Source organism: Pseudonaja textilis, chromosome 1 (assembly GCF_049901715.1).
Source record: "Pseudonaja textilis isolate UNSWEBS1 chromosome 1, rPseTex1.2, whole genome shotgun sequence".
Lineage (NCBI taxonomy): Eukaryota > Metazoa > Chordata > Lepidosauria > Squamata > Elapidae > Pseudonaja > Pseudonaja textilis.
The window spans coordinates 188,578,324-188,601,814 of record NC_141990.1 but is presented as its reverse complement, the minus strand read 5'-3'; the positions used below and the strand labels follow the sequence as shown (position 1 = coordinate 188,601,814).

The window sequence follows — 23,491 nt, the reverse complement described above, 5'->3', positions numbered from 1 at the left end:
AATGGATGAGTGTTACTTTAGGAAGCAGTCCTTGTGATGAATGTTTTCAAATGCACCTCTGTTTTCTCTTTGCTTTAATCTGGAATAGATAAACGAGATTGGTAGGATGCCATCTAGCAAATAAATTTGTTTTCAAAAATTGGGACTGAATATTGTCAGATGCACCCTTCATCAGAGCGATAATGTAAAAATTTTCCATCCTCTTTTTGTTTTATGGATGGGTTGTTCATTTGACAGATGTACCTCTACTGTCAGGTTAATCCTTAGGAATATTAAGAATGTGAGATTGACTAGCTCTCTTTCTGCATAGCATGCTTGGAGCAAAGAGAGGGCATCTGTGCAATAACAAATGATATCTACAGCCTCATCTTTCTTAAGAAAGGGATTAAATTTCTCTGTAACTGAAGATAAAATGGGTTCTTTCAACCTTTAAAGAACATCATGGTTGATTTAGGTCAACTTCTATGGGCAGCTGGACGTTTTTAGAGTATAAAGAAAGAGTTTGTCTTTTTCTCAGCATCATTTTTCAGGGGAAAATCAGAAATCTTCCATAGAAATTATCTGTTCTATCCTGTGTATCTGGAAGCTGTAGATCTGGGCAAGCTATTTTAAGGGTGGGGGGGGGGATGGGAGGAGCCAAACTGTTGAACATATTGAAGTTGTCCTGTATGCTGCATATAATATCTCATTGATGGGATGCTATCAGTATATTTTGGTTTGCAGGCTAGGCTCTAGTTTGAAGATCCACATTTGTAGAAAACTGTATGAATATACTTGGGAAAAATCTGAGCTTTGGCTACAGATGTGCCATATTGGGCAAAATGTTCCAAAACTCAGCTTGGTATGTAGTCTGCATCTCCTCCAGCTTCTGAAGAAGTATTATACGAAAACCCACTTTGACTAAGCCACCATGAGCAAAAAAATGTGTTTTCCAAATCTTATTGAGCCACAGTGACACAGTGGTTAGAATGCAGTACTGCAGGCTACTTCTGCTGATTGCCAGCTGCCTGCAATTTGGCAGTTCGAATCTCACCAGGCTCAAGGTTGACTCAGCCTTCCGTTCTTCTCAAGTGGGTAAAATGAGGAGCCAAATTGTTGGGGGCAATATGCTGACTCTGTAAACTGCTTAAAAAGGGCTGTGAAGCCCTGTGAAGCGGTATATAATATAAGTGCTATTGCTATTACTAGAGGGATATGAATGACCTATCTATATGAATGTGGGGAACTAACTACTACCTAAGGAGAATGATTCTTTGTGAATATAGTATGTGTGCAAATTCTTATTTTCTGGCTTAGAGAGGGCTAAAAATCAGTATATAAATCTAAGTGCTATGCTATTAATGGTTGCAGAAAATTGCATGACTGTTCCTGTGTATGTCATTACAATTTGCCCCCATATTTGGCAAAACGGTCACATAATATTCTTTTATGAAAGCCTCCATCATAGCCACCAAAATATTGCTTTCTAAAGTTGGCCGTGTGAGTCTCTGAATCATCTGATTCTCTAAAACTATGATACCTATTCAACAGTTTTCTTATCCTGTTTCGCCCAGGAAACCTCTCTATGGCGTGCTTCGGTATAATCAGAATATGATTGGACTGGAATCGTTACCTGATCCGACAGATACCTGGGAAATTATAGAGACTATTGGAAAAGGAACCTATGGCAAAGTCTATAAGGTTACTAATAAGAAGGATGGCAGTTTGGCAGCAGTGAAGATTCTAGATCCTATTAACGTGAGTAAAGAGCACAATTTAAAACAGTTAACAAGGTTTTTATTCTATGAATACACAAGAGGCTGTGAAGCTTCTATTTTGATTAGATAAAATGAAAGTGTTTTGAAAGTGAACTTTAGTTATGTGATGCACATGATGATAGAAAACAAGGCAGTTGTTTCAAAATTGCATTGAGTCTCAAATTAATTCAAAAAAAAATTTTTTTTTTCATTTATCTATTCAATCCTGTTCAATGGGAAAAGTACAAGGCTGGAGTCCCATTGAGTTAATCTCATATTCTGGGCAAACCGTGGAGCTTGCATTTTGGAATTTGATAATGTTTTGAGTTCTGAAAACTAAATCATATTGCTTTTTTTTTTTTTTGCTTTTGTAAACTCAAATACTTTTCTCAAATGCAAAGAGAAGGAAGGTTATCTGAGGACACTTAAGGCACTCAGCTTTCCAGGTGCATGGCAAAGAGCCATGCTTTATTCAAAGATAAGGAAACACCCTAGCCTATCCCAACTTATTGAGATATAATGTATTACAGAAAGAAATTTGGCCTCATATATAATACAAATAACATTCTGTTTTAATTGGTGTGATTATTTTGATGGTCAAAGTTTTGTAAATATTTTTAATATTTTATTTAGCTTTGTCAGATATTGGAAGTAAGGTCTTTGCTTGAAATAAAGGCAGGTTTGTAAGCACACTTTAAAAAAAATGACCCTATATGAGTAAAACTGATAGTCAAACTGAGGGTTTTGTAAGAGGAACATAAAATGGTTCCGTGGAAGTAAACAGTTTATTTTATTTATTTATTAAATTTATATGTCGCCCATCTCACAGTTCAAGGCAAGTAAGAGTTACCAGAATGTGATTGCAATCAAAGTAACAGAATGTAGAACATAATTGTGTTGAACAAAGAGGCTCAGAGTTAAATAAGACTTGTCCTCTATTACTTGTCTGTAACAATACAGCCTAAATACTTTAATACTCTAAACTGCTCACAAATTAACATGGTTTATTATAAATTGAATTGCTCTCAACATTTTAATATTTTGAAATATGCTCCTAAAACCATAGGAGTTTTTTTATAACTTTCCTTGAGTCTTTTGCTGGAAGGTTGCAAAGGGCATCTTCAGAAGAGCTGATAGTATCGCTGGAGGGACCAAATTTGGGGGCTCTTTCTTCCTGGTTAATACTTATGAAGTGGGTCGTCTGTGTGTCTCCAATTTAGGACATGGATGAGGAGATTGAAGCAGAGTATAACATCTTACAGTTTCTTCCTAATCATCCCAATGTGGTTAAATTTTATGGAATGTTTTACAAGGCAGATCGGTATGTGGGCGGACAGCTCTGGCTTGTTCTTGAGGTAAGACATTTTGTATTGCTAAATCGTAAGGAGAAGTGTGCTGTGGAAAAAAGACTGATGCATGTTTGTCGTGATAGGGAGAGTTATGGTCCTTCACTGCATCACAAAGGGGCTTTGCTTAGAAGGAAAGAACCACAATGCAGCACCGTTCTCTCCAAGGCCTTGGATGTGACCTCCCAAGTTGTCCCAGCATTGGCTGTTAGACTAACTCTTTTAACATGAATGAAGGGCAGATTCATTAAATGCAGGTAGTCCTTGATTTACGACCACAACTGAGCCCATGTATTTCTTTTCAACACTATTGTAATTCAAATGGTTACTAAATGAACTAAGTTGAGGACTACCTATACAAGAAGGGCAGTAATTATATTGGCTGCAAATCATTTGTAAAATAAGTTAAATCAAACTTTGTTTCTATCATGGCCCTGTCCATCTGCACTAAATAAGACCTGCTGAGTTCTTCCTGCAGAAATGGTTCTTTGGTAGTATAACTGAATCTTTCAATAAACACCTAAAGCAATTAATCTCAAATGGCATTGCGTTGGGGACACATTCACGCAGAAAATTCAGAATGAAGCTGGATTATTTCTCCTCAGAGTTTGGAAATGATATTTGTGGCTCACATGTAGGCAACACTGTAAGAGTGTTATTGGGATTTTTAAAAAAAATCAAAGTAGGGTACAGTTTGAAGGATAAAGCTGAGTAACTAGGATTTCTTCTTTGTCAAGTTCTAGACTTTTTCTCATCACTAGCCCACAACCTCTTTTTGCCATGTCTTGTTAACATTGCTTCTCTCTCATCCCTAGCCCTCAACTGAGGCAGCTTACATTTAGTTGGTCTGGTTTTAAAGAAATGCTTTTCCTCTTCTCCTAATACCGTTTTCATCATGAATACAATCTGGCATGCTTCACTGACCATGTGATGGCTGAGATAATTAGCAGTTGGGGTATGCCTAACAACTTAGGTTGTTGCAGATATATTCCCTCCCATGTGATTGCTTTGCGTTGCTTTCCATGTTCAATTTGACCCGGGTTGTAGGAAAGATTGGCTGGCTACCTGGCAGCTGCAGAAGGATCTACCTGTGGAAGAGCTGACAGAGTATTGCCAAGTTTTTTTTCATTCCTCCAACAAATATGGTACGTTCCTTGATTTGTTCCATCTTTGTTGTCTTTCCCTGACAATTCGGAGTGGTCAGGATGGAGCAAATCTCTATAGTTTGCATTTTAGCAGCTGAATGTAATCCTGAAAACTAAAATCTGGACTTGCAGAAGAAGAAATGGCAGGCTGAAGATGGCTCCAAAAATGTGGAATCAGTTACCATGGTGGAATGAAGGCTCAGTGAGTAGACCAGCTTTCAAAACCTCTCTGGACAAGGAGAGGACTTGAGACCCACATGTTGCAGGCAGCTGCTTCTTGCTTGGAGACCTCAAGATAGTCTCAGGTTTAGAGCTCTGGGACATGAGGGAATAGCCACCTTGCTCAAATCATGATTGGCATCTTTGAAAGGACAATAGGTTTGCTTACTTCCCTAACTAATCACTTTTGGGGAAATTGCTTGTTAACAGCTTTTTACCTATCAGAAACATAGGTAAACAATTTTGGAATAAACAGCAAAAAAGTGATCAAATCTTTCATTTTTAGTAGTTACAAATGGACTAAGGATCCGTATAAATTAATTATAAAGTATCCTTCCCATGGGAAAATGCTTTTTTAATTTTTTGAAAAAAAAAAACCTACACTCATAAGATGACATTTTAGAAATTGTACATTAGCAAGAACAATTAAAGGAGAAGAACACGAACTTGATTTATAATTATAGAATAAAACAAAATATTCTAACATAGGACATATTAAAGATATTTTTTTAAAAAATGGAGTGAGAAATTAATATTAATATTGTCAATAGAGACACCTGCCCCAATGGACAGATTTTTTAAAAAATATGTTATGAAAGAAAAACAAATTAACCTAACAAGATTGAGACTTAACAGAAAGTAAGTTTACAAGTGACAGATATAAGAATGATATGGAAAAAGATATTATACTAGATACATAAATCCAAATGATTTTAATAATTGAAAAGGATATACAGAGAAGACAGCGATCTGAATAATTTTCTTATGTTGGATTTATAAAAGGGGCTTGTTAAAATTTTGAAGAATCTCATGAGAATGGACAAAGAAAAAATGAAAAAAATCAAGTTATATGACATTATATGACTATAGTAGAGTAAAGTAGACTAAAGATTAAGATTGTTAGAAGTAAAAGCAGGAATACAATATTGGTTTGTTTGATCGAGGTTTAAAATGTTGTTATCTCTGGTAACCCTTAATGGACTTTTGGTGACAAAAGGATTGATATGATCATGCTTTATGGATTTGCCTATAGATAAGAGATGAGTATGGGTAGAAGACATCATTTCCTGTAATTTAAGGGGAGATGATAAGTTACTAAAGGTGGGAAATCACTTTCTAATCACTTTACTACCTCTTTACTTTTTTATTGTATTTCTCTTTATATCTTTTCTGAACCTTCTATTTTTTTCTTTTTTTTTCTGTCTTTTTTTTAGTTTATATTAGTTTTTGGTATTATAATCTTTAATAATAATTTTATTAAAAATACTAAAATCTCCTCATTTCTCATTTAGACTGTAAAGGGGAAAGTGAATCTTCTAACTGCTTTTTTAAAAAATCTCAGTTGGCTTTGAAAATGAAACAAACAGAATATTGTGTGTTGCATTGTCTTCTGAACATTTCAGAAGGCAAAAGTAATTGGGCCCTTTTGGAGAATCAGATGTAAAAAGTTAGCATAACTATCCTTGTTGAATAGTCTGTATATCAGGATTTGCATAGTGTTATCTATGGGCAGCAAGTATTGTTTTTCCCTCTTGTATTCCTTGTAGATGAAGTTTTCATTGCTTTCTTTCATGAAACCATATATTCTTTCCAATGTGAATTTAATAAGATGAACCTATATGGGCACAGATAAAATTGCACTATAAATGTCCTTAATTGTCCCCAGGGAATCATAATTCTGCCAGGATTATAAATCACCAGCAATATTTTCCACGCTCCTGGCTTTTTTAAACACCTGGATCCATCATAACTGAAGGCCTATTACCTAAATCAGACTGCTGCAACATTATGCCCTTGAGAAAAGTTGGACTGAAATTGCCATCTCTTTTTGGCCAGCAGTGCCAGTCATACTCTAACTGGGGTTGGCAGAGAATGCATTTCAACACATCTGAAAGAAACCAGGATGGTGAAAGCTCATATAATCATTAAGTGCTCCTCAACTAAATTCCTAGAATTCTATGTATTTCAGTTAGGAGAACAAACCCAAACTAGATAGAAGTCAGAAGAAAACGTCCCTCAAACTGGGTCAATTAAGAAGTGCACCTCTATTTGCTACTCCCTTCTCCTGAGTAGCTCTTTTCATTTTGTACGCTTAGAATTTCCTGCTTGTCTTCCTTCCAATAATAACCATTAACTCTTTTTTGGGGTGACCCAAAGCTGACTGTTATCAACTGCTATGGAAAAAAGGCAAACACCGGAGGTAGTAAGTGAAAATAATTTATCCTCTAGTTACAAATAGAATGAGCCACAGTAGCATTATACTAATTTTAAAAAGCAGCAGCCACAATAAAAATGAAGTTCATAACTGTGATAATATTAAATAACACAGACCTGACATACTCATCCAAAGGCCACAATTACATATTTGTGTCAATATGTCTGAGGCAGGTATGTAAATCATGGTCTTTGCCTGATTATGTCATCATGCACATATCAACCCTCGTCCAAACTTGATTCTATATTGAACCCTATTCCAGTGACATAATTCCACCTTTTGTAGATCATTTTGACCCCGCCCCTTCTCTGACTTCTATTGTATTTATTATGCTATGCTTGTCCTTCCCCAAATTTGTATATATGAGTCAATCTCTGAAGTATAGCTAAATATCTTTTGTCCTGCTGTGAAGAAATGTTTTGTCATACCCCTGGTGGAGACCGACTCTGAGGGAGAGGAGGAACAGCCAACAGGGAGTGGAAGGGTGGCTCCAGAGGTTGTGGAGGAGGCTGGAGAAGGGCAGAGGCCAGCTGAGCAGGCAAAGAAAGGTCGTAAAATGGGGCAAAACTCACTGAACAAATGTCTAAGCAACAGAAATTGTGGTCTCAGTTGTGGTCTTAATTCAAGGACTACCTGTATTGTTCTGGTGCCTAGGGGATGCATGTAGCGTTTCAGAGGGAAAAGGACTTCAATAGACTTAACAATAATACAACGGGCTGAGTCTTGATCAGGCATGGGATTCTACCAGTTAGCACCTATTCTCTAGAACTGGTTGTTAACATTCTAAGCAGTTCTGAGAACCGGTTATTAGAAGAAATTACTGGCCTAATCCTGTAAGGAAGGAAGGAAGGAAACATTCTGGTGTTGCTTACAGAAACTGCCTCTCCATTTACCCTTATTACATTCTTGGCAGGACTAGACTTCCTGTCTCAAGAACGTCTCTGGAGTTTTTTTCCCCTTCTTTGCTGGTACTTTGAGTGACCATTCAAAGTTACAATGGCACTGAAAAAAATGACTTATGACCATTTTTTACACTTACGACAGTTGCAACATCCCCACAGTCACGAGAGGCCAGGCGAGGAGATGCGTGGCTTGATGCAAGTGATATTGGGTTGGCCACACCCAGCCAGTCACATTACTACCAAGCCACGCCCACCAACTAAGCCACGCCCACAGAACCGGTTGCTAAAAATATTGAATCCCATCCCTGGTCGTGATCATTTTTGCTTTTTCTTGAGAATGGGCTTGAAATGGATATATGATATATAACTTTTTCTGTAAAAAAGGGACATAGGATATCTTGTGGAGTTCACCTGCTCTAGTCTCTAAGCCCAGGGTCTTCAAACTTGAGAGTTTTAAGACTTGTGGACTTCAACTCCCAGAATTCCTCCTCCAATCATGTTAGCTGAGGAATCCTGGGATTTGAAGTCCATAAGTCTTAAACTTGCCAAGTTTGAAGACCCTTGTTCTAAGCCAGTGGTGGCAAACCTTTTTCAGCTCCCGTGCCAATAATTGTGCTCGCGCTCGCATGCCAGCACCCCGAAGGCAACGAGTGCAGGGCCCGCCCACCCCCCTGCACATGCACGTGCGATCACCTCTGCAGCGCGCTGCGCGTCTGCTCATGCGTGCGTGATTCCCTTGCTGCACACCACGCATCGGCACCTGCGTGCGCAATTCCCCTGCCACCACCATGCATCTCTGCACCTGCAGTGCAATTCCACCACTGCGTGCCATGCACCTGCGCATTTGTGCACATTCACCCCTCCATGCACCATGCATCTGTCCATGCATGCGCTATCCCCTTGCAGCATGCCATGTGTCTGTGCGTGCATGTGTGATCCTCCCGTGCCATCCATCTGTGCATGTGCGTGCACCCCCCACTGCACACTGCGCATCTCTGCGCACCCCTGCCCCCCGTACATGCACACCAGATACCCGACAATCAGCTGTTGGGCGGTGGTGGCATGCGCACATGCGCAGTGGGGCTCTTCCGGGTGAGCTCTCACATGCCAGGGGAAATGGATCTGTGTGCCACTTCCGGGACACATGTCATAAGTTTGCCATCATGGCTCTAAGCAACTGAACAATTAATCAGTGGAACAACTTGCCTCCAGATGTTGTAAATGCTCCAACACTGGAAGTTTTAAAAAAAGATGTTGGATAACTATTTGTCTGAAGTGGTGTAGGGTTTCCTGCCTAGGCAGGGGGTTGGACTAGAAGACCTCCAAGGTCCCTTCCAACTCTGTTATTCTATTCAATACAAAAGTCCATAAATCTTGGTAAGTGATTCTATTTTATACAGAAACGAACATCCACAAGCAATACTTGTCCATCTCAGCAGATGCCCTTGTATGGTGCCTGGCAAGATGATATGCCAAGAAATAAGCTTTGCTGCTACACGCCAGGTCATTGGTGTTCCCTCAAGCACAAGCTTTTATGAACTGCCTTGTTCACAGCCAAATGTGTGATTAAGTTAAGGTAGTTAAAAGGATTTAAACCAATTTGTTCTCCAGAATGAATATTACAATCTATATCAAAAGGTTACACGGTATCCTGCATCAAACATAAACGTTGTAATGAAGCCAGTAGTAAATAGACCCTCGGAGGAGTTTTGAGGTAATGTATTGGATGTTTTAAGTCAGCACCTACAATGAATATCCTAAAGGTGTGCTTCTTCAAGAGGCAACTGGACTTTCTGGTTTTCTTTGAAGACATTTCGCTTCTCATCCAAGAAGCTTCTTCAGCTCTTCAGCTTCTTGGATGAGAAGCAAAACACCTTCAAAGAAAAACAAGGAAGTCCAGTTGTCTCTTCAAAAAACTTCTTTGGGATAACCATGATCGGGATGACTGAGAAGCTCCCTAGAAATTTACCTACATTGAATCTGGCCCCTGGCCCCTTTTACAGGCTCAAGAAGCCCATCAAGTGGAGAGAAGTGGAGTGTGTACTCCTGGCTTAGGACATTAGCACTTTCTAGAATGCTTCTAGTGAATAAAATGCAGAAAAAGAAATAGATTGTGGATAAACATATCACTGTGGGAGTAACGTGGGTAATGAATGATACAGAAAAGTACATTCAGAAAGATTTTACTCTCTCTTTTCCCCCTTTCTGTTCCATTAAATACATGGCATGCAAGTAAGGTGAACATGTTTACAAAGGCTGCACTTTTCTGGATCTGAAAGTTTCTTTCTTAGCTGTTGGCAGAACAGACATCAAGGCTGAGCTTAGAGAGATATGCATGTTGTCTATTTTATGCTGCCTGCTAACAGCAGCGTTGATAGAGTGAACATTTGAAATGACTGTAATTTGCTGCTTCCCAGTTATCAAACGCATCACGTATAGAACAGAAAAAAAACAGAGAACTCCTTTGTGCTTTCTTTCACATCAAAAGAGTTTGAAAAACCTAGGTTCATAAAGACAATGCTGATTATTGTGACTGTACAGATCACTGGACAGACTGTGCAGATTAAAAACAACAGGTTTTTAAACCGTTGAAAATAAAGAGCAACTATTAAAAAAAACATCCTGAATTAATTTTGGAAAGTTCAGCTAAGGGAAAGTGGCATTAGTTTTACCAATAGCACTTACATACTACTTCATAGTACACTCTCTGAGCAGTTTGCAGAATCATCCTATTGCCCCGACAATCTGAATCCTCATTTTACTGACCCCGGAAGGATGGAAGGCTGAGTCAACCTTGAGCTTCTCAGAATCGAACTCCTGGTGCGTAGGCAGAGTCAGCCTGCCTTCTAACCACTGTGCCACCACATATTTGCCACTAGTAAATAGAAGAAAGCTAAGAAAAATGTTTGCTTATGTCCTTACAGCCATATGAGTTAGGGTAGACGATACTGAACTAGATGGGCTTAGTCTACTATAGTCCTGTTTCCCATAGGATTATGGGAATTGCCTATGTTTTTATTTCTTTTACTTTAGATTCAGGCCTCTCAGCAGATCACAACAAAATCCACTAATCCAAGGGTGTTTCAAACTTGATAGCTTTAAGACTTGTGGACTTCAACTCCCAGAATTCCTCCTCCAGACATGTTAGCTCAGGAATTCTGGGAGCTGAAGTCCACAAGTCTTAAACTTGCCAAGTTTGAAGATCCTTGCACTAATCCAAGATAACTGCAAAGGAATGGAAAATTTTTGAAATATAAGTAGGAATATATTTAGCTAGAAAACCTTATGAGAGAATTCTACTAATTGCCTTATATCCTTATAGTTTATTGGAGCTTCTGCATTGAGAGTCAGTTTTGAATTGTGATGACTGGGCAAGGCCTAGAACTGCCTTCTTTGGTCACTGGCACAGCCTCCCTAGCTTTCAGTAGAATAATGGAAATTGTAGTCTAATATATCTAATATACCTTGAAGCCACCAGTTTGGAGAAAACTTACCTAAAAGTAAACACAGGTTTAATGGTTCTTCTTGTCCATGCAAGAAAATGTAATTAGCACATTTGTATGCCTTCACAATAAAGAGGCCATGCTGGAAATACAAATTGTCTAGATCATGGCTATTATTTGGAAATAGCTGCTGTGAACATTTGTAATGACTGATTTCCTTTACTGTGTTTTCTGTGCATGTAGTTGCCCGTCTATAGGGATTATGATCTAAGCGAGCTTGTTGAGTAACGGATGCCTTGTTTCATTTCCCTTGTTCCTCTCCTGTCCCCTTAACAGCTGTGTAATGGAGGCTCGGTCACTGAACTTGTCAAAGGCCTACTGAAGAGTGGCCAGAAGTTGGATGAAGCAACAATCTCATACATTTTAAGAGGTGCCCTTCTGGTAAGGATACCCATTTTGCTTCTAATGACAAAATAGGATGCAATTTAGCCCTTCTGATACACTGTCCAGGTAAAAGGGAGAAAATTGTTGTCTGTTTACTGCAGCTGGTGATTGTATTGAGACTGTGATATAGTAGGCAGAAGTTCCTACAGTGCAGGTACAGATTTTTTTTTCCCTGTTAAGGACTTTATATAAGTATATGAGTAAAAACCATTTTTTCCTCTCCTTTTTTTTCTTATTACGGACACTCAGGGTCTTCAACATTTGCACAACAATCGCATCATTCATCGTGATGTCAAGGGGAACAACATTCTGCTAACAACGGAAGGAGGAGTCAAGCTTGTTGACTTTGGTAATCCATCCTTCCTCCCTCCCTCCCTCCCTCCCTCCCTCCCTTCCTTCCTTCCTTCCCCCTAGTTCAGAGAATAAATATTTTTTTGTGCATATGAAAAAAAAAGGATATTGCTCTCAAGTAGCCTTCATCACATTTATTCTCTCTTAGCTGAAAACTAAAGTGGTACTCTGGGCCTAAAAACTAACCTTTCATTTAAATTTGCAGGTACAACAGTTATATTTGAATGTGATTAAAATTGAAAAGCCATTATATAAAGCTGGTGACATTATTTCCAAGAAAGATATGCAAGTTGATTCTTTTTTATAAAGTCAAATAATAATAATTGAAAAAGGAATCACAGGTTGATGCCAATATGACTGTAACAAAAAAATAAGGCTATCATCTTCTTTCAGTGTCACTTGGGAAGAAGCTGGACTAAATTTGCAGGAAAGGGCCAAGTTGGAAAAGTTAGCCTGCAATTTGAATAAGTCCATCACAGTCCATCATGGCTTACTAATTCCCTGGTACCACAAAACCAAATGAACTCAAGAACAGATATCTGTAGAGATTCTCAGTCATCCAGGTCATGGTTATCCCAAAGGTGCTTTTTCAGGAAGCAACTGGACTTTCTTGTTTTACTTTTTGAAGATGTTTTGCTTCTCATCCAAGAAGCTTCTTCAACTCTGACAGGATAGATAATCCTTCCATTCCCCACTATCCTGTCAGAGCTGAAGAAGCTTCTTGGATGAGAAGTGAAACATCTTCAAAAAGAAAAACAAGAAAACCCAGTTGCCTCCTGAAAAAAGCATCTTTGGGTCAAGAACAGATGCCACTTGTGACCCGGAGGCCAGGAATTCAGTATCAACGTGTACTCAAAATATCCATTTTAAATAGAGCTTGGAAAAGCACTTGGACTAAAGTGCTTGTCAACAGCTTCATTACTAACCTCTTTAACAGCAAATGGTAGAGGGTAGAAATCACTATTCATCAGATGCCACCTTCCTAGGGTAATAATTAGCACTAGCTGCTAGAGTGAGCTGCAGGAAATTGGCATCAATGGCAAAAGAAACAATGCCGGTTAGGAAAAAAAAAGAAGCTAGAAAGAGAACAACATTTGTAGAGTTAGTTTTTTTTTCTGTGTTTTGCACCTAATTGCCTTGTTGCATTCCCATAGAGGAACTCAAGATCAAAATGAAACAAGAGTGGGAAGGTATTTGTGAAATTAGCTGTATTTTATTTAGAGAGAGGAGGTGTATAAAAGGAGCCATGGGGTTGGAAGGAGTTACTGCCTGGGGTGTGTGGGAATATGGTATATATTTATAGCACTTCAACTGTACAAATAGTCATTTATTTCCTAAAATGAAATTTGTGTGCTTTGGAAAACCAATGCTTAAATTGGAATTAAAAGCAATATTCATTGTACAACTATCAGTTAAGTCCACATCTAAAACAAACGGTCTTTTAGATTTCAGCATGTATGTGTGGAGTATATGGACAGAGCAAAACTGATACGATCTGTCAGTTACTGAAACGATCTATTACGATTTCCCTCTTCTCAGTTTTTGTCAGAGGATCTGGGATTTTGCAGTTTGCTAAATGTTCTGAAAGCTTCTAGTGCCCTCTTTCAAAACTGGTGAAAAGTAGTTTAACTCTGTTTTTTTTTAACCTCATATACAGTAACCTATATAGTCTTAGAGAAATGTTTGGAACATGTAATATGAACTTTATTAGTACACAGCAAAGCACATAGCCATTTAAAAAACCAACTAGCCGAGGGTAAATGAGAGAAAATCACTTTCAAATTCCTTCAGCAGAGGTTGAAATTGATCTGCCAATCATCTTCACTCCTACTGACCTTGGAATGGTGATGAACCAGCAAGCCAATCATTCCTCTCTTTCAACTGATCAATAGGAATCTGTCAAAATACAATCTCCTATCAACAGTATCTACTAATGAGGCAAATGCAGTACCCACACTGGAGATTTTTTTTCTTTAAAAAAACCCTTGTTTTTACACAAAAAGAATAACAGAATCCAGAGGAACCTTGGAGATCTTCTATTCTAATCCCCTACTCAAACAGGAGACATAATACCATTTTAGCAATGGCTGTCCAGTCCCTTCTTAAAAACCTCCAGTGTTGGAGCACCCACAACTTCTAAAGGCAAATTGTTCAACTGGTTGATTGTTCTTACTGTCAGGAAATTTCTCCTGAGTTCTAGGTTGCTTCTCTCTTTGTTCACTTTCCATCCATTGCTTCTTGTCTTGCCTTCTGGTGCTTTGGGAAATAGGCTGAACCCTCAAATATTGGAACACTGCTACCTTCTTCTCACTAAACTAGACATACCGAATTCCTACAACTGTTCTTCATATGTTTTAGCCTTCAGACCCTCCCCCAATCATCTTTGGTGCTCTTCTATGCACTCTTTCCAGAGTCTCAACATCCTTTTTATATTGTGGTGACCAAAGTACCGAAAGAAAATGAAAGTCACACTTCTTCAGTAAAACTAAGATGAAGCTGCCTGATATCAAGGCATCATTCGTCTTGTAATGAAGATCCCTTTGAAAGTTGTTAAGGAGACATGATATTTTTTTTATTTGTCAGTTGCTTACAAGAAAATAGGTATAAGTAAAAACATAGTTATGAATACATGGATACATATAAGAAAAATAAAAAATATATAAAATAAACAATAGGACAGGGACAGTAAGCACGTTGGTGCGCTTATGCACGCCCCCTACAGACCTCTTAGGAAAGGGGTGAGGTCAATAGTAGACAGTCTAAGGTTAAAGTTTTGGGGGTTTGGGGAAGAAACTACAGAGCCAGGTAGAGTATTCCAGACATTGACCACTCTGTTGCTGAAGTCGTATTTCCTGCAATCAAGTTTGGTGCGGTTAACCTTGAGTTTGTATCTATTGTGTGCTCTTGTGTTGTTATGGTTGAAGCTGAAGTATTCATTGACAGGTAGGACATTGCAATGTATGATTTTATATACTATACTTAGATCGGACCGAAGGCAGCATAGTTCTCGGTTTTCTAGATCTAAAATTTCAAGTCTGGTGGCATAAGGTATTCTGCAATGAGTAGAGGAGTGGAAACTCTTCTTGTGAAATATTTCTGCACTTTCTCAACTGTGTTAATATCAGATATGTAATGTGGGTTCCAGACTGATGAGCTGTATTCGAGTATTGGTCTAGCAAATGTTTTGTATGCTCTAGTTATTAGTATAATATTACCAGAGAAAAAGCTACGTAAGATTAGGTTAACAACTCTTAACACCTTTTTGGCTATGTAGTTACAGTGGGCTCTAGCACTTAGGTCATTTCAGATGAGTACTCCAAGATCCTTGACAGAGTTTGGATCATCAACAAGATCTGTATTTTATTTTCTGATTTTTTTTTGCCAATATGTAGGACAGAGCATTTATTTGTTGAGATTTGAAGTTGCTATTTGTTTGACCATTCTGATACACAGTCAAGGTCTTTTTGAAGGGTAGCAATATTTTCTGTGGTGTTAAATAGCTTTACATCATCAGCGAAGAGAACGCAGTTGCTCTTGATATGATGACAGAGGTCATTTATGTAGAGTATGAAGTTAGTCCTAGAACACTGCCTTGGGGGACACCACTGTTGACAGATACAGAATTTGATAGGACACTCCCAATTTTGACCATTTGTTGTCTGTTTGACAGGAATGCTTCTATCCAGTTATGCAGGTGTCCAGAGATACCGTAAGATTTTAGTCTTAGTAGTAGTTTGTCATGTACCACTGAATCAAAGGCTTTACAGAAGTCTATGTAGATTACGTCTATTGCTTTGCCCTGATTGAGTTGTGTAGTCCATATGTTTTTGCAGTGTAAGAGTTGCAGATTACATGATAGTTTTTTCCTAAAACCAAATTGTTTATTAGAGAGTAGGTTGTTTGTTTCCAAGTGGAGGATGATGAATTGGTTAATACTTGATTCCATGACTTTACAGGTGATGCAGCATAAAGAGATTGATCTGTAATTTTCAACTAGGCTAGGGTCTCCCTTTTTGAAGATGGGGATGACTGTGGCTTGTGACCATAGTTTTGGCAAGGAGCTGATCCTGAAAGATTTTTCAAAGATTATGCTTAGAGGTTTGGCTATGGTAGTGTGTAGCTTTTTAAAGAAGTAGGCACATATTACGTCTGGTCCAATAGATAGAGATGGTTTTAGATTGCGTAGTGCTTTTTCAACATTGTCTTCTGTAAAATCAATATGTGTAGTTGTCTGTGGTTCGACTAGGAAATACTGGGCATGATCCATTGCTGTTTAGAAATACTAAGCCAAAGAATGCGTTAAAGAGGTTGGCTTTAATAGTGTCGTCATTGCAGTCTTTACCATTAGGTCCTTTCAGGGGTGGGATGGACCTTGAGTCTTTTAGTTTGTTGTTTACAAAATTGTAGAAAGCGTGGGTGGAATTGGTGCTGAGAAGGTTTTCCTCTTGTCTAGTGTGATAATTGGTGCATTCAGTCTTTATCTGGTGGCATAAATTTTTGTATCGGCTTTTGAAGTTGGCCACGTGACCAGATTTGTTTTTCCACCAAAGTGATTTCTTTTTGGATTGAAGCTTCCTTATTGTTTTGGGTAATTTGTTTTGTTATGGTTTGGGGAGTTGTTAATGGTACATATAGTTTGATGACTCTTTTGACTTCAAGTAAAAATATGTTGTAATGGTCTTCTACAGTATTGCATCCAGAGAATAGAAATTGCCAATCAAGGGATGAGAAATTGTTGTTTATAAGATCATAGTTGCCTTTTTGAAGTTATAATTGGGGATTCCATCGTGATGATTTTTGTGTGGATGTATGTTGAGACAAAAGTCAATCATGTTGTGGTCACTGTTGGAAAAGGGTTCTTTAATTTGTATTCCGTAAATTGAATTCAAACTATTGCAGAAGATGAAATCGAGGCAGTTATTAAGTCTAGTGTTATTGGTTACTAGTTGTTCAAGTCCCAGATTTGTTACTGCATTGTGGAAGGTTGCATGTTCAATTGTACATTCGTTAAGGGTCCAGTTAATATGAGGTAAATTGAAGTCACCAAGAAAGATAAAAGCGTGTGGGCAGGATGCTGCCCATGTTAGTAGTGTATTTAGCTTGTTTGCATGCTCAATGTCATAATTAGGGGCTCTGTAACATAGTAAGAACCAAAATGTGATATTTAAGGACAGTTCACAGATGATGGTCTCACAAATAGCAAGCTCCTGGGTAACTTGGATGTTTTTTAGATGTAGGGATTTTTTATAGAAGATAGCAACACCACCTCCTCTATGGATTTCACGATCTTATCGGTAAACATGATAGTCTCTTACTGTGGTAATGGAGTCAGGGAGAGATGCGTTGAGCCATGTTTCACAGACAAATATAATGTCGAATTTAGCCATATTTAGTAGGAGGAGAAATTCAGGTATTTTATTTACAAGGCTTCTTGCATTGAGTAGCTTGCGTTTAAGGCCAGTTGTGGTTGGAATAGAGGTAGCTAGAGGCAGGTGGGCCTAGTTTTGAGTGATGTTGGATTGGATGGGGTGGGGTTGAATGCGGAGTTGTCGGTTGTGTGGCTTTCTTTTGATGCAATCAGCTCTGTAGTCAATGTATAGGTCCTTTTCTCCATTGTCTAGATGGTTTTTGAGTTCTGCGCGGAGTTCACAGGAGCGGATTCTTTGCAGTATGGATAAGTCTGGTCTTGAGCAAAGTTTTTTGTGGTTGGGACTGGTTTTTGCAATGGCATTTATTGTATGAATAAATATGCGTTTGCTGGACTCATTTTTGCGTACAACTCTACAAAATCTTTGGGCCATAGAGCCGTCATTGTATTTGTACCCATGGCCATCTCTGGTTATTTCAATGATATCTTCAGGAGAGATGTTTGTTGTATTTGAGTTGCTTATGATATCACGAACTTTGGTGATGTCATCTGATTCATTGGTGTCTTCGAGACCAAATAAGATGGCATTTGGATGTTTCTGTTCACGTTCCATGGTGTCTCTGATGAGTAAGGAGATATTATTTGTGGAATTATTTGAAGGGATAGTAATTGTTTGTGGCTGTGGTTTGGTGGTTATTTTTGGTTGTAGTTGTGATTGTAGTTGAGGTAGTGGTTGTGGTTGTTGTGGGATTTGATTTTGAGCTGATAGGTACTCACTTATCTGTGCTGTATTTTTTTTCCCAAGAGAAATTAGGCTTGCTTGTACAGTTGTTTCCAAACATGTTGCTAAGCGTTCTTCTATTGAGTGAATGAGTGATTCTATGCTTTCAACTCTGTCAGGTAGGGTACTCAGTTTGTCATCAGTTTTGTAACCAGGTACTAGGTTGTTCCTGCATTAGGACCTTAAATGGAAGAGAGAAATCTAACTTCTTTTAGGCTACTTTTTAGGCTAGAAGGACTTGAATGTATTGCAAGGACGTTTGCACAATCCTGCTGTTATCTAACTCACTGCAGTAACCTCATCCCCAACTTCAAACAAAAGAAAAGAGATTTTAAACATCCAAACAGCCTGAAGCAATTCCTTATCTAAGAGAAGGAGGCGAGGTGGGGGAGGCTAGTGAATACTCTTGGCTAGATCAAGGCAGCATCCCATGGGAAAAACCTGGTAAAAAGGCTGAAACTCAAGAGCCTAGAGAAAAAGTGAGCAAGAACTTCAATAGGGCTGCTGTGCTGTCCAACCAGTGTATGGGAATTGGATAGTTAGGTGGCAATTGTGAGCTGTCCCCTTAAGGCAGAGGTGGGCAACTATGGCCCCTTTATGACTTGTGGACTTCAATTCCCAAAATTCCTGAGCTAGCATGGCTTGCTCAGGAATTCTGGGAGTTGAAGTCCATAATTCATAAAAGGGCCATAGTTGCCCACCCCTGCCTTAAGGGAATGCATCATGGTAAATATAGTTAAGGTATCCTGGGAAATGTAGTCCATGTCATGTGACCAGATCTGTAATCCTAATTGGTCACTAAATCGACCCTCGATGGGTTGGGGGAGTTATCCTCACTCTTGGCTGAACTCATGGACTCGTGGTGACTGTTCTACTTCTTTCGTTACAAGATGGGAGAAAAAGGATAGGAGATAAACCATCTTTTTACCTACAAGATAGATATACAAAGGATTGGTCATTAAAGAAGAACTTTGTCACAAATGTGAGTTATGAGGATACCTGATGAACCAATAAAAGTACTTTGTTATGGATGTTTTGTGGAGTTTATCCATCTGCATCTGTACAGGATACAGAACAGCTGCTAACCAAGCACAAGGTCTGCAGGGATTTATTTCACAAAGAAAAGAATATGCTGCTGTGTGTCCTCCTCCTCCCCCCCTCCCCCAATTTGGGATTCACTGAAGCTGAGCAGAAATAAATTTGGTTCAGCTACTGAACCGAGTCAATGTCACGGGATCATAGAAGCCTGGGGTTGCTTTTGAACTATTGCAGAATCTTCACATGGAAGATGTGTGAGAATTACAGAAAATATAAACATTCAGTCAAGTAACCCTTCTATAAGCGGTTGCTTTTTAATGGATGAATCTTGACCTTCTCCAATTTTCTGGGGAAGACTATGACCTCCACAACTACAATACAGATAGTCCTTGACTTACGACCACAATTGAGCCCAAAAGTTATGTTGCCAAGTGAGGCATTTGCTAAATGAGTTTTGCTCCATTTTATGACCTTTCTTTCTACAGTTGTTAAAGGAATCGTTGCAGTTGTTAAGTTAGTAACACGGTTATTAAGCAAATTTGGCTTCCCCATTGACTTTAGTTATCAGAAGGATACAAAAGGTGATCCCCAGACCTTGGGACACCGAAACCATCATAAATGTGAGTCAGTTGCTAAGCATCTGAATTTTGATCATGTGACCATGGGGATGCTGCAATGATCATAAGTGTGAAAAAACAGTCAGAGGTCACTTTTTCCAGTGCCATTGTAACTTTGGACATACTAAATGAATGGTTGTAAGTCGAGGATTACCTCTGCTGATACCAAGTGTCCAAAGTACAGGATGTGAACAGAATAAAAAGGCTGCAACGAGAACTTTGATTGGGTTCCTTAAGAAAGGATTTTCTTGAGCTACATGGGATTCTTTTAAACCTTTCAGGCTGCAGAATCTGTTAGAAAAGTTTCGTGCACAGTTTTAGTGATAATAAAAAAAAATTGGCTGTGTTCCACAGAATTTCTTTTTTTCTTTTTCTTTTTGCCCTTATTTCCTCCCAGAATTATAGCAACTTCTTGTGCCTTAAGTGATTCTTCAGCTATGGAGCAGCAGGCCAGCTCAAAAAACATTTAAGTTAAATTTGCCTAGCTTGCAAATTCTCCCCCAGTTAGTGGGAAAACGTGCAAATCTATTGACATTGTTTTTTTTCTCTCAGGCATTGTATGGAAAAGTAAACAAGCTACGCAGCAAATGTTCAGAATGCCTTTTCTTATTACAGGTGTTTCTGCACAGCTCACCAGTACCAGGCTGAGGAGAAACACTTCAGTTGGGACACCATTTTGGATGGCTCCTGAGGTAGGTTATAACTATAATGTGCTGTGTGTGTTGCTTATCTTGTTTTTTTTTTAGTCCTGCTAGATGTACTACCCTAATTCTCTAAATCAGTGGTGGGAGGGGGGAGGATGTTAGGGTTTTTTTGACAACTTTAAGATCTGTGGATTTCAATTCCCAGAATTCTTCAGCCAGGGAAATCTTAAACTTACCTGTTCTAAATCCTTTGATGACTAGCATTATAGCTGACAGAAATAAAAGTTTAGGACTTCCCTTGATTTATATACTAAAAATGGATAATGGAATAAATCTATCTTTTTATCTAGAATTGTGATTTTGAAGTGAATCTTATTTATTTATTCATTCGTTCATTCATTCATTCGTTCATTCGTTTGTTCATTCATTCATTCATTCGTTCTTTTAATTTATGGCTTTCTATACTCCATAGTGATTTCATTCAGTCTTTAAATATTTGCTGTTCAGACTGAGGAACATGTTCTATGTTTTCTTCACTTCATTTAATAATGCAATTGGACTTTCAAAGATGGTGATAGCCATAACAGGGCTGCTGATAAAGAAAAGTGAGGGCAGACATTCACATTTAAAAAGAGATAGGCCTAAGAGGACAGAAGCTTAGAGAGGTACACCAAATGCATTCGGTAGAAGTAGAGTAAATATCAGATGAAAGAAAGAAAACAAAAGTAGAAGTTGGAAAAGTAGAGTGGACAAAATAGTTGAAAGGTCTAAAGAGCACTTGGAAAATGAACAGACTTGCTATGACATGAGGAAACCCTGCAACACTTTTGAGGATCTCTTGTGTTATTAATCCTGCTTGTTAATGATTCGGTTTGTGCAATTCCTTTCCCAATGTTTGATTTACTACATTTTTCAGCTCAAACTTGTAAAACACAACAGACAAGGTATGTGGTATTTCTCCCACCCCTTGACTAATGCTTGTTTTATCCTAGGGAGAAAAATTGCTGAGTGGAGATTTATATTCACTTAGCCTCCTCAGTTACTAAACATGTTTTATTATTTGAGCCTGCTTTTTGTCTAGAAATAGAAGGTTGAGGAATACCCTAAAAACTACAGAAAGTCTTTTGTTTGGTCATTAAAAATAATATTTTAAAGAGCGATGTGTACATTTGTGGGCCTGAAAAAGCCCTAAATAATTTAGTGAAAGTTAGACGGTCTATGATCTGAATCCTTGTTTGGCGCAGCCTCCAGAACTGCTCGTGATCACAATTATTGAAAAACAGTGATGCTGTTTGGATGCCAGGACAGCGTAGATCCTCAAATAGGATCATCACTGGGAAAAAACAGAAGAGAAAGCATACTTCATACAAAAGCCCAAGAAGATCATCAACAAAATCATTTTGTTTTCAGGCTCCACAAAGTTGCCCTTCTCAGCATTAACCCATGCCTTGTCCCTTTAAAACAGAAGTGTCTCTACGGAAGAAAAACAAAATTATGAGGAGATGATGCGGTGAATTAGATGTGGGGAGACCTAGCTTCTAGTCTTTCTTTAGGCACTGAAGCCATCTGGGTGACCTTGGGCCAGTCACTTTCTTTCAGCCCTAATCATCATCAGGCTCTGGGACAGAAAGCGAGGAGCAACCTCTCCCCTGCCCTTGCTGCCTCATGCATGGATAAGCTTTAGTGTAAGAATTCGGCAAGTGCAATGCAGAACAAGCAGGCCCTGCAAAGTATCAAGACAAATGCTAAGATGAACAACTAAAAAGCCCCTCGCGGTATGGTTTTTTTAGGGAGCTGGGAGTCCTGCTGTAAAAGACGACGTAGTGTAATTATAACAGAGTTCCATACATGCTCTCTAAACAATAACTTGAAATATCAAATGTGTATTTCACATGCTTCTGTCCATTCAGCACCTTTAATTAAGGTGTTTCAAAATATATATTTGAGCAAGGAAAGCTAGCTCCTGACAGAAATTACAGAACTATGAAACTGCAAATAGAAAGGTCAGTCTTAATATTTAAAATGATTTGGCAATAAACATTGTACTGGATTTATTTGGGGTGTGCCTGAATGCCTGCTCCACACAGTGCTGCCTTTCCCCTCAGCATCTCTTATCTACTGCTCAGTGACCCTGAACATGGGGCTGAAGGTCAGCCCTAAGTTAATAGCTTTAGGTTTCTTTACTCTCTATTTAGGTAATATTTGTTCTCTTACTGGAATGGTTATTTTACTCTATGCCACAATGCCTTTTAAATAGAGGTAGAGTCTGTTCAGTTTTAGAAAAATAATATCAGTGTTTCTCAACCTTGGGAGACTTTAAAATGAATTGTTGGCTGGGGAATTCTGGGAGTTGAAGTCCACATGTCTTAAAAGTTGCCAAAATTAAGAAACACCAATATTATTTAGACAAAAATCAGGATATAGAATAAAGTTTACTTTTCAGATGTCTCAAAGGCATTTGAGAGTTCTCTTGGTATAACTATATTTTTTATAGTTGTGGATAAATTTTATTGGGTCAAGACTAGAGGGTACAGCAATGAAAAAACAAACAAGATGGATGTGTGATTTTATGTGTGTGTTTATATACAGCACATGCTTATTGATACAGGATATATTTTTGCTTTTTTCATAAGTGGTTTTTTTCCAAGTGCAATGATATTAAATTATAGCACTAGGAACTGTGTTCTTTTGTGGGGTTTTCTACAGTTAAGAATCGTTGAAATATTCTGAAACGTGAATATTTCTGTTACATATTATTTAGGTGCTTTAAGTTTCTTAGTAGGTTTAGGAAGGATGCAAAATGTGGGAATAAATATAGCTAAATTACTTTTTACTTTTATATACTGTACGGTTTTTCCATGCAAAATGGCATTCGAATAAATTAGCATACAGTATAAAAAGATGTAGTTAAAACACAGAACCATATTAAATCATAAAACTAGCACACTTAATTAAAAAGAAAAAAAGAAACAGCGTATGCAGGTTAAATCAGCTCGAAATGAGAAAAAAAAACCTCTATCTTGAAAAAACACACCTCTATCTTCCCTAAACCCCAAAAACTTTAACCTTAGACTGTCTACTATTGACCTCACTCCTTTCTAAGAGGTCTGTAGGGGGCGTGCATAAGCGCACCAATGTGCCTGTTTCTTTTATTTTTCTTATATGTACCCATTTCATATATTCATAACTATGTATATACTTATACCTATTATCTTGTAAGCAATTGACAAATCAAATAAATA

The 23,491-nt window shown here is 38.3% G+C and overlaps 1 protein-coding gene across 7 annotated transcripts in view; it reads left to right on the top strand.

Annotated features, from left to right (window-relative positions):
• The window catches only part of MYO3B (myosin IIIB), a 290,878-nt gene that overhangs the window by 17,466 nt on the left and 249,921 nt on the right, over positions 1-23,491 (top strand). For all 7 annotated transcript variants that reach the window (XM_087919959.1, XM_087919960.1, XM_087919961.1 and 4 more), the window contains exons 2-6: positions 1,554-1,737; positions 2,957-3,091; positions 11,343-11,447; positions 11,700-11,799; positions 20,221-20,297. In XM_087919959.1, the coding sequence (XP_087776085.1) occupies positions 1,554-1,737; positions 2,957-3,091; positions 11,343-11,447; positions 11,700-11,799; positions 20,221-20,297 (601 nt within the window). The remainder of the gene's footprint in view (positions 1-1,553; positions 1,738-2,956; positions 3,092-11,342; positions 11,448-11,699; positions 11,800-20,220; positions 20,298-23,491) is intronic.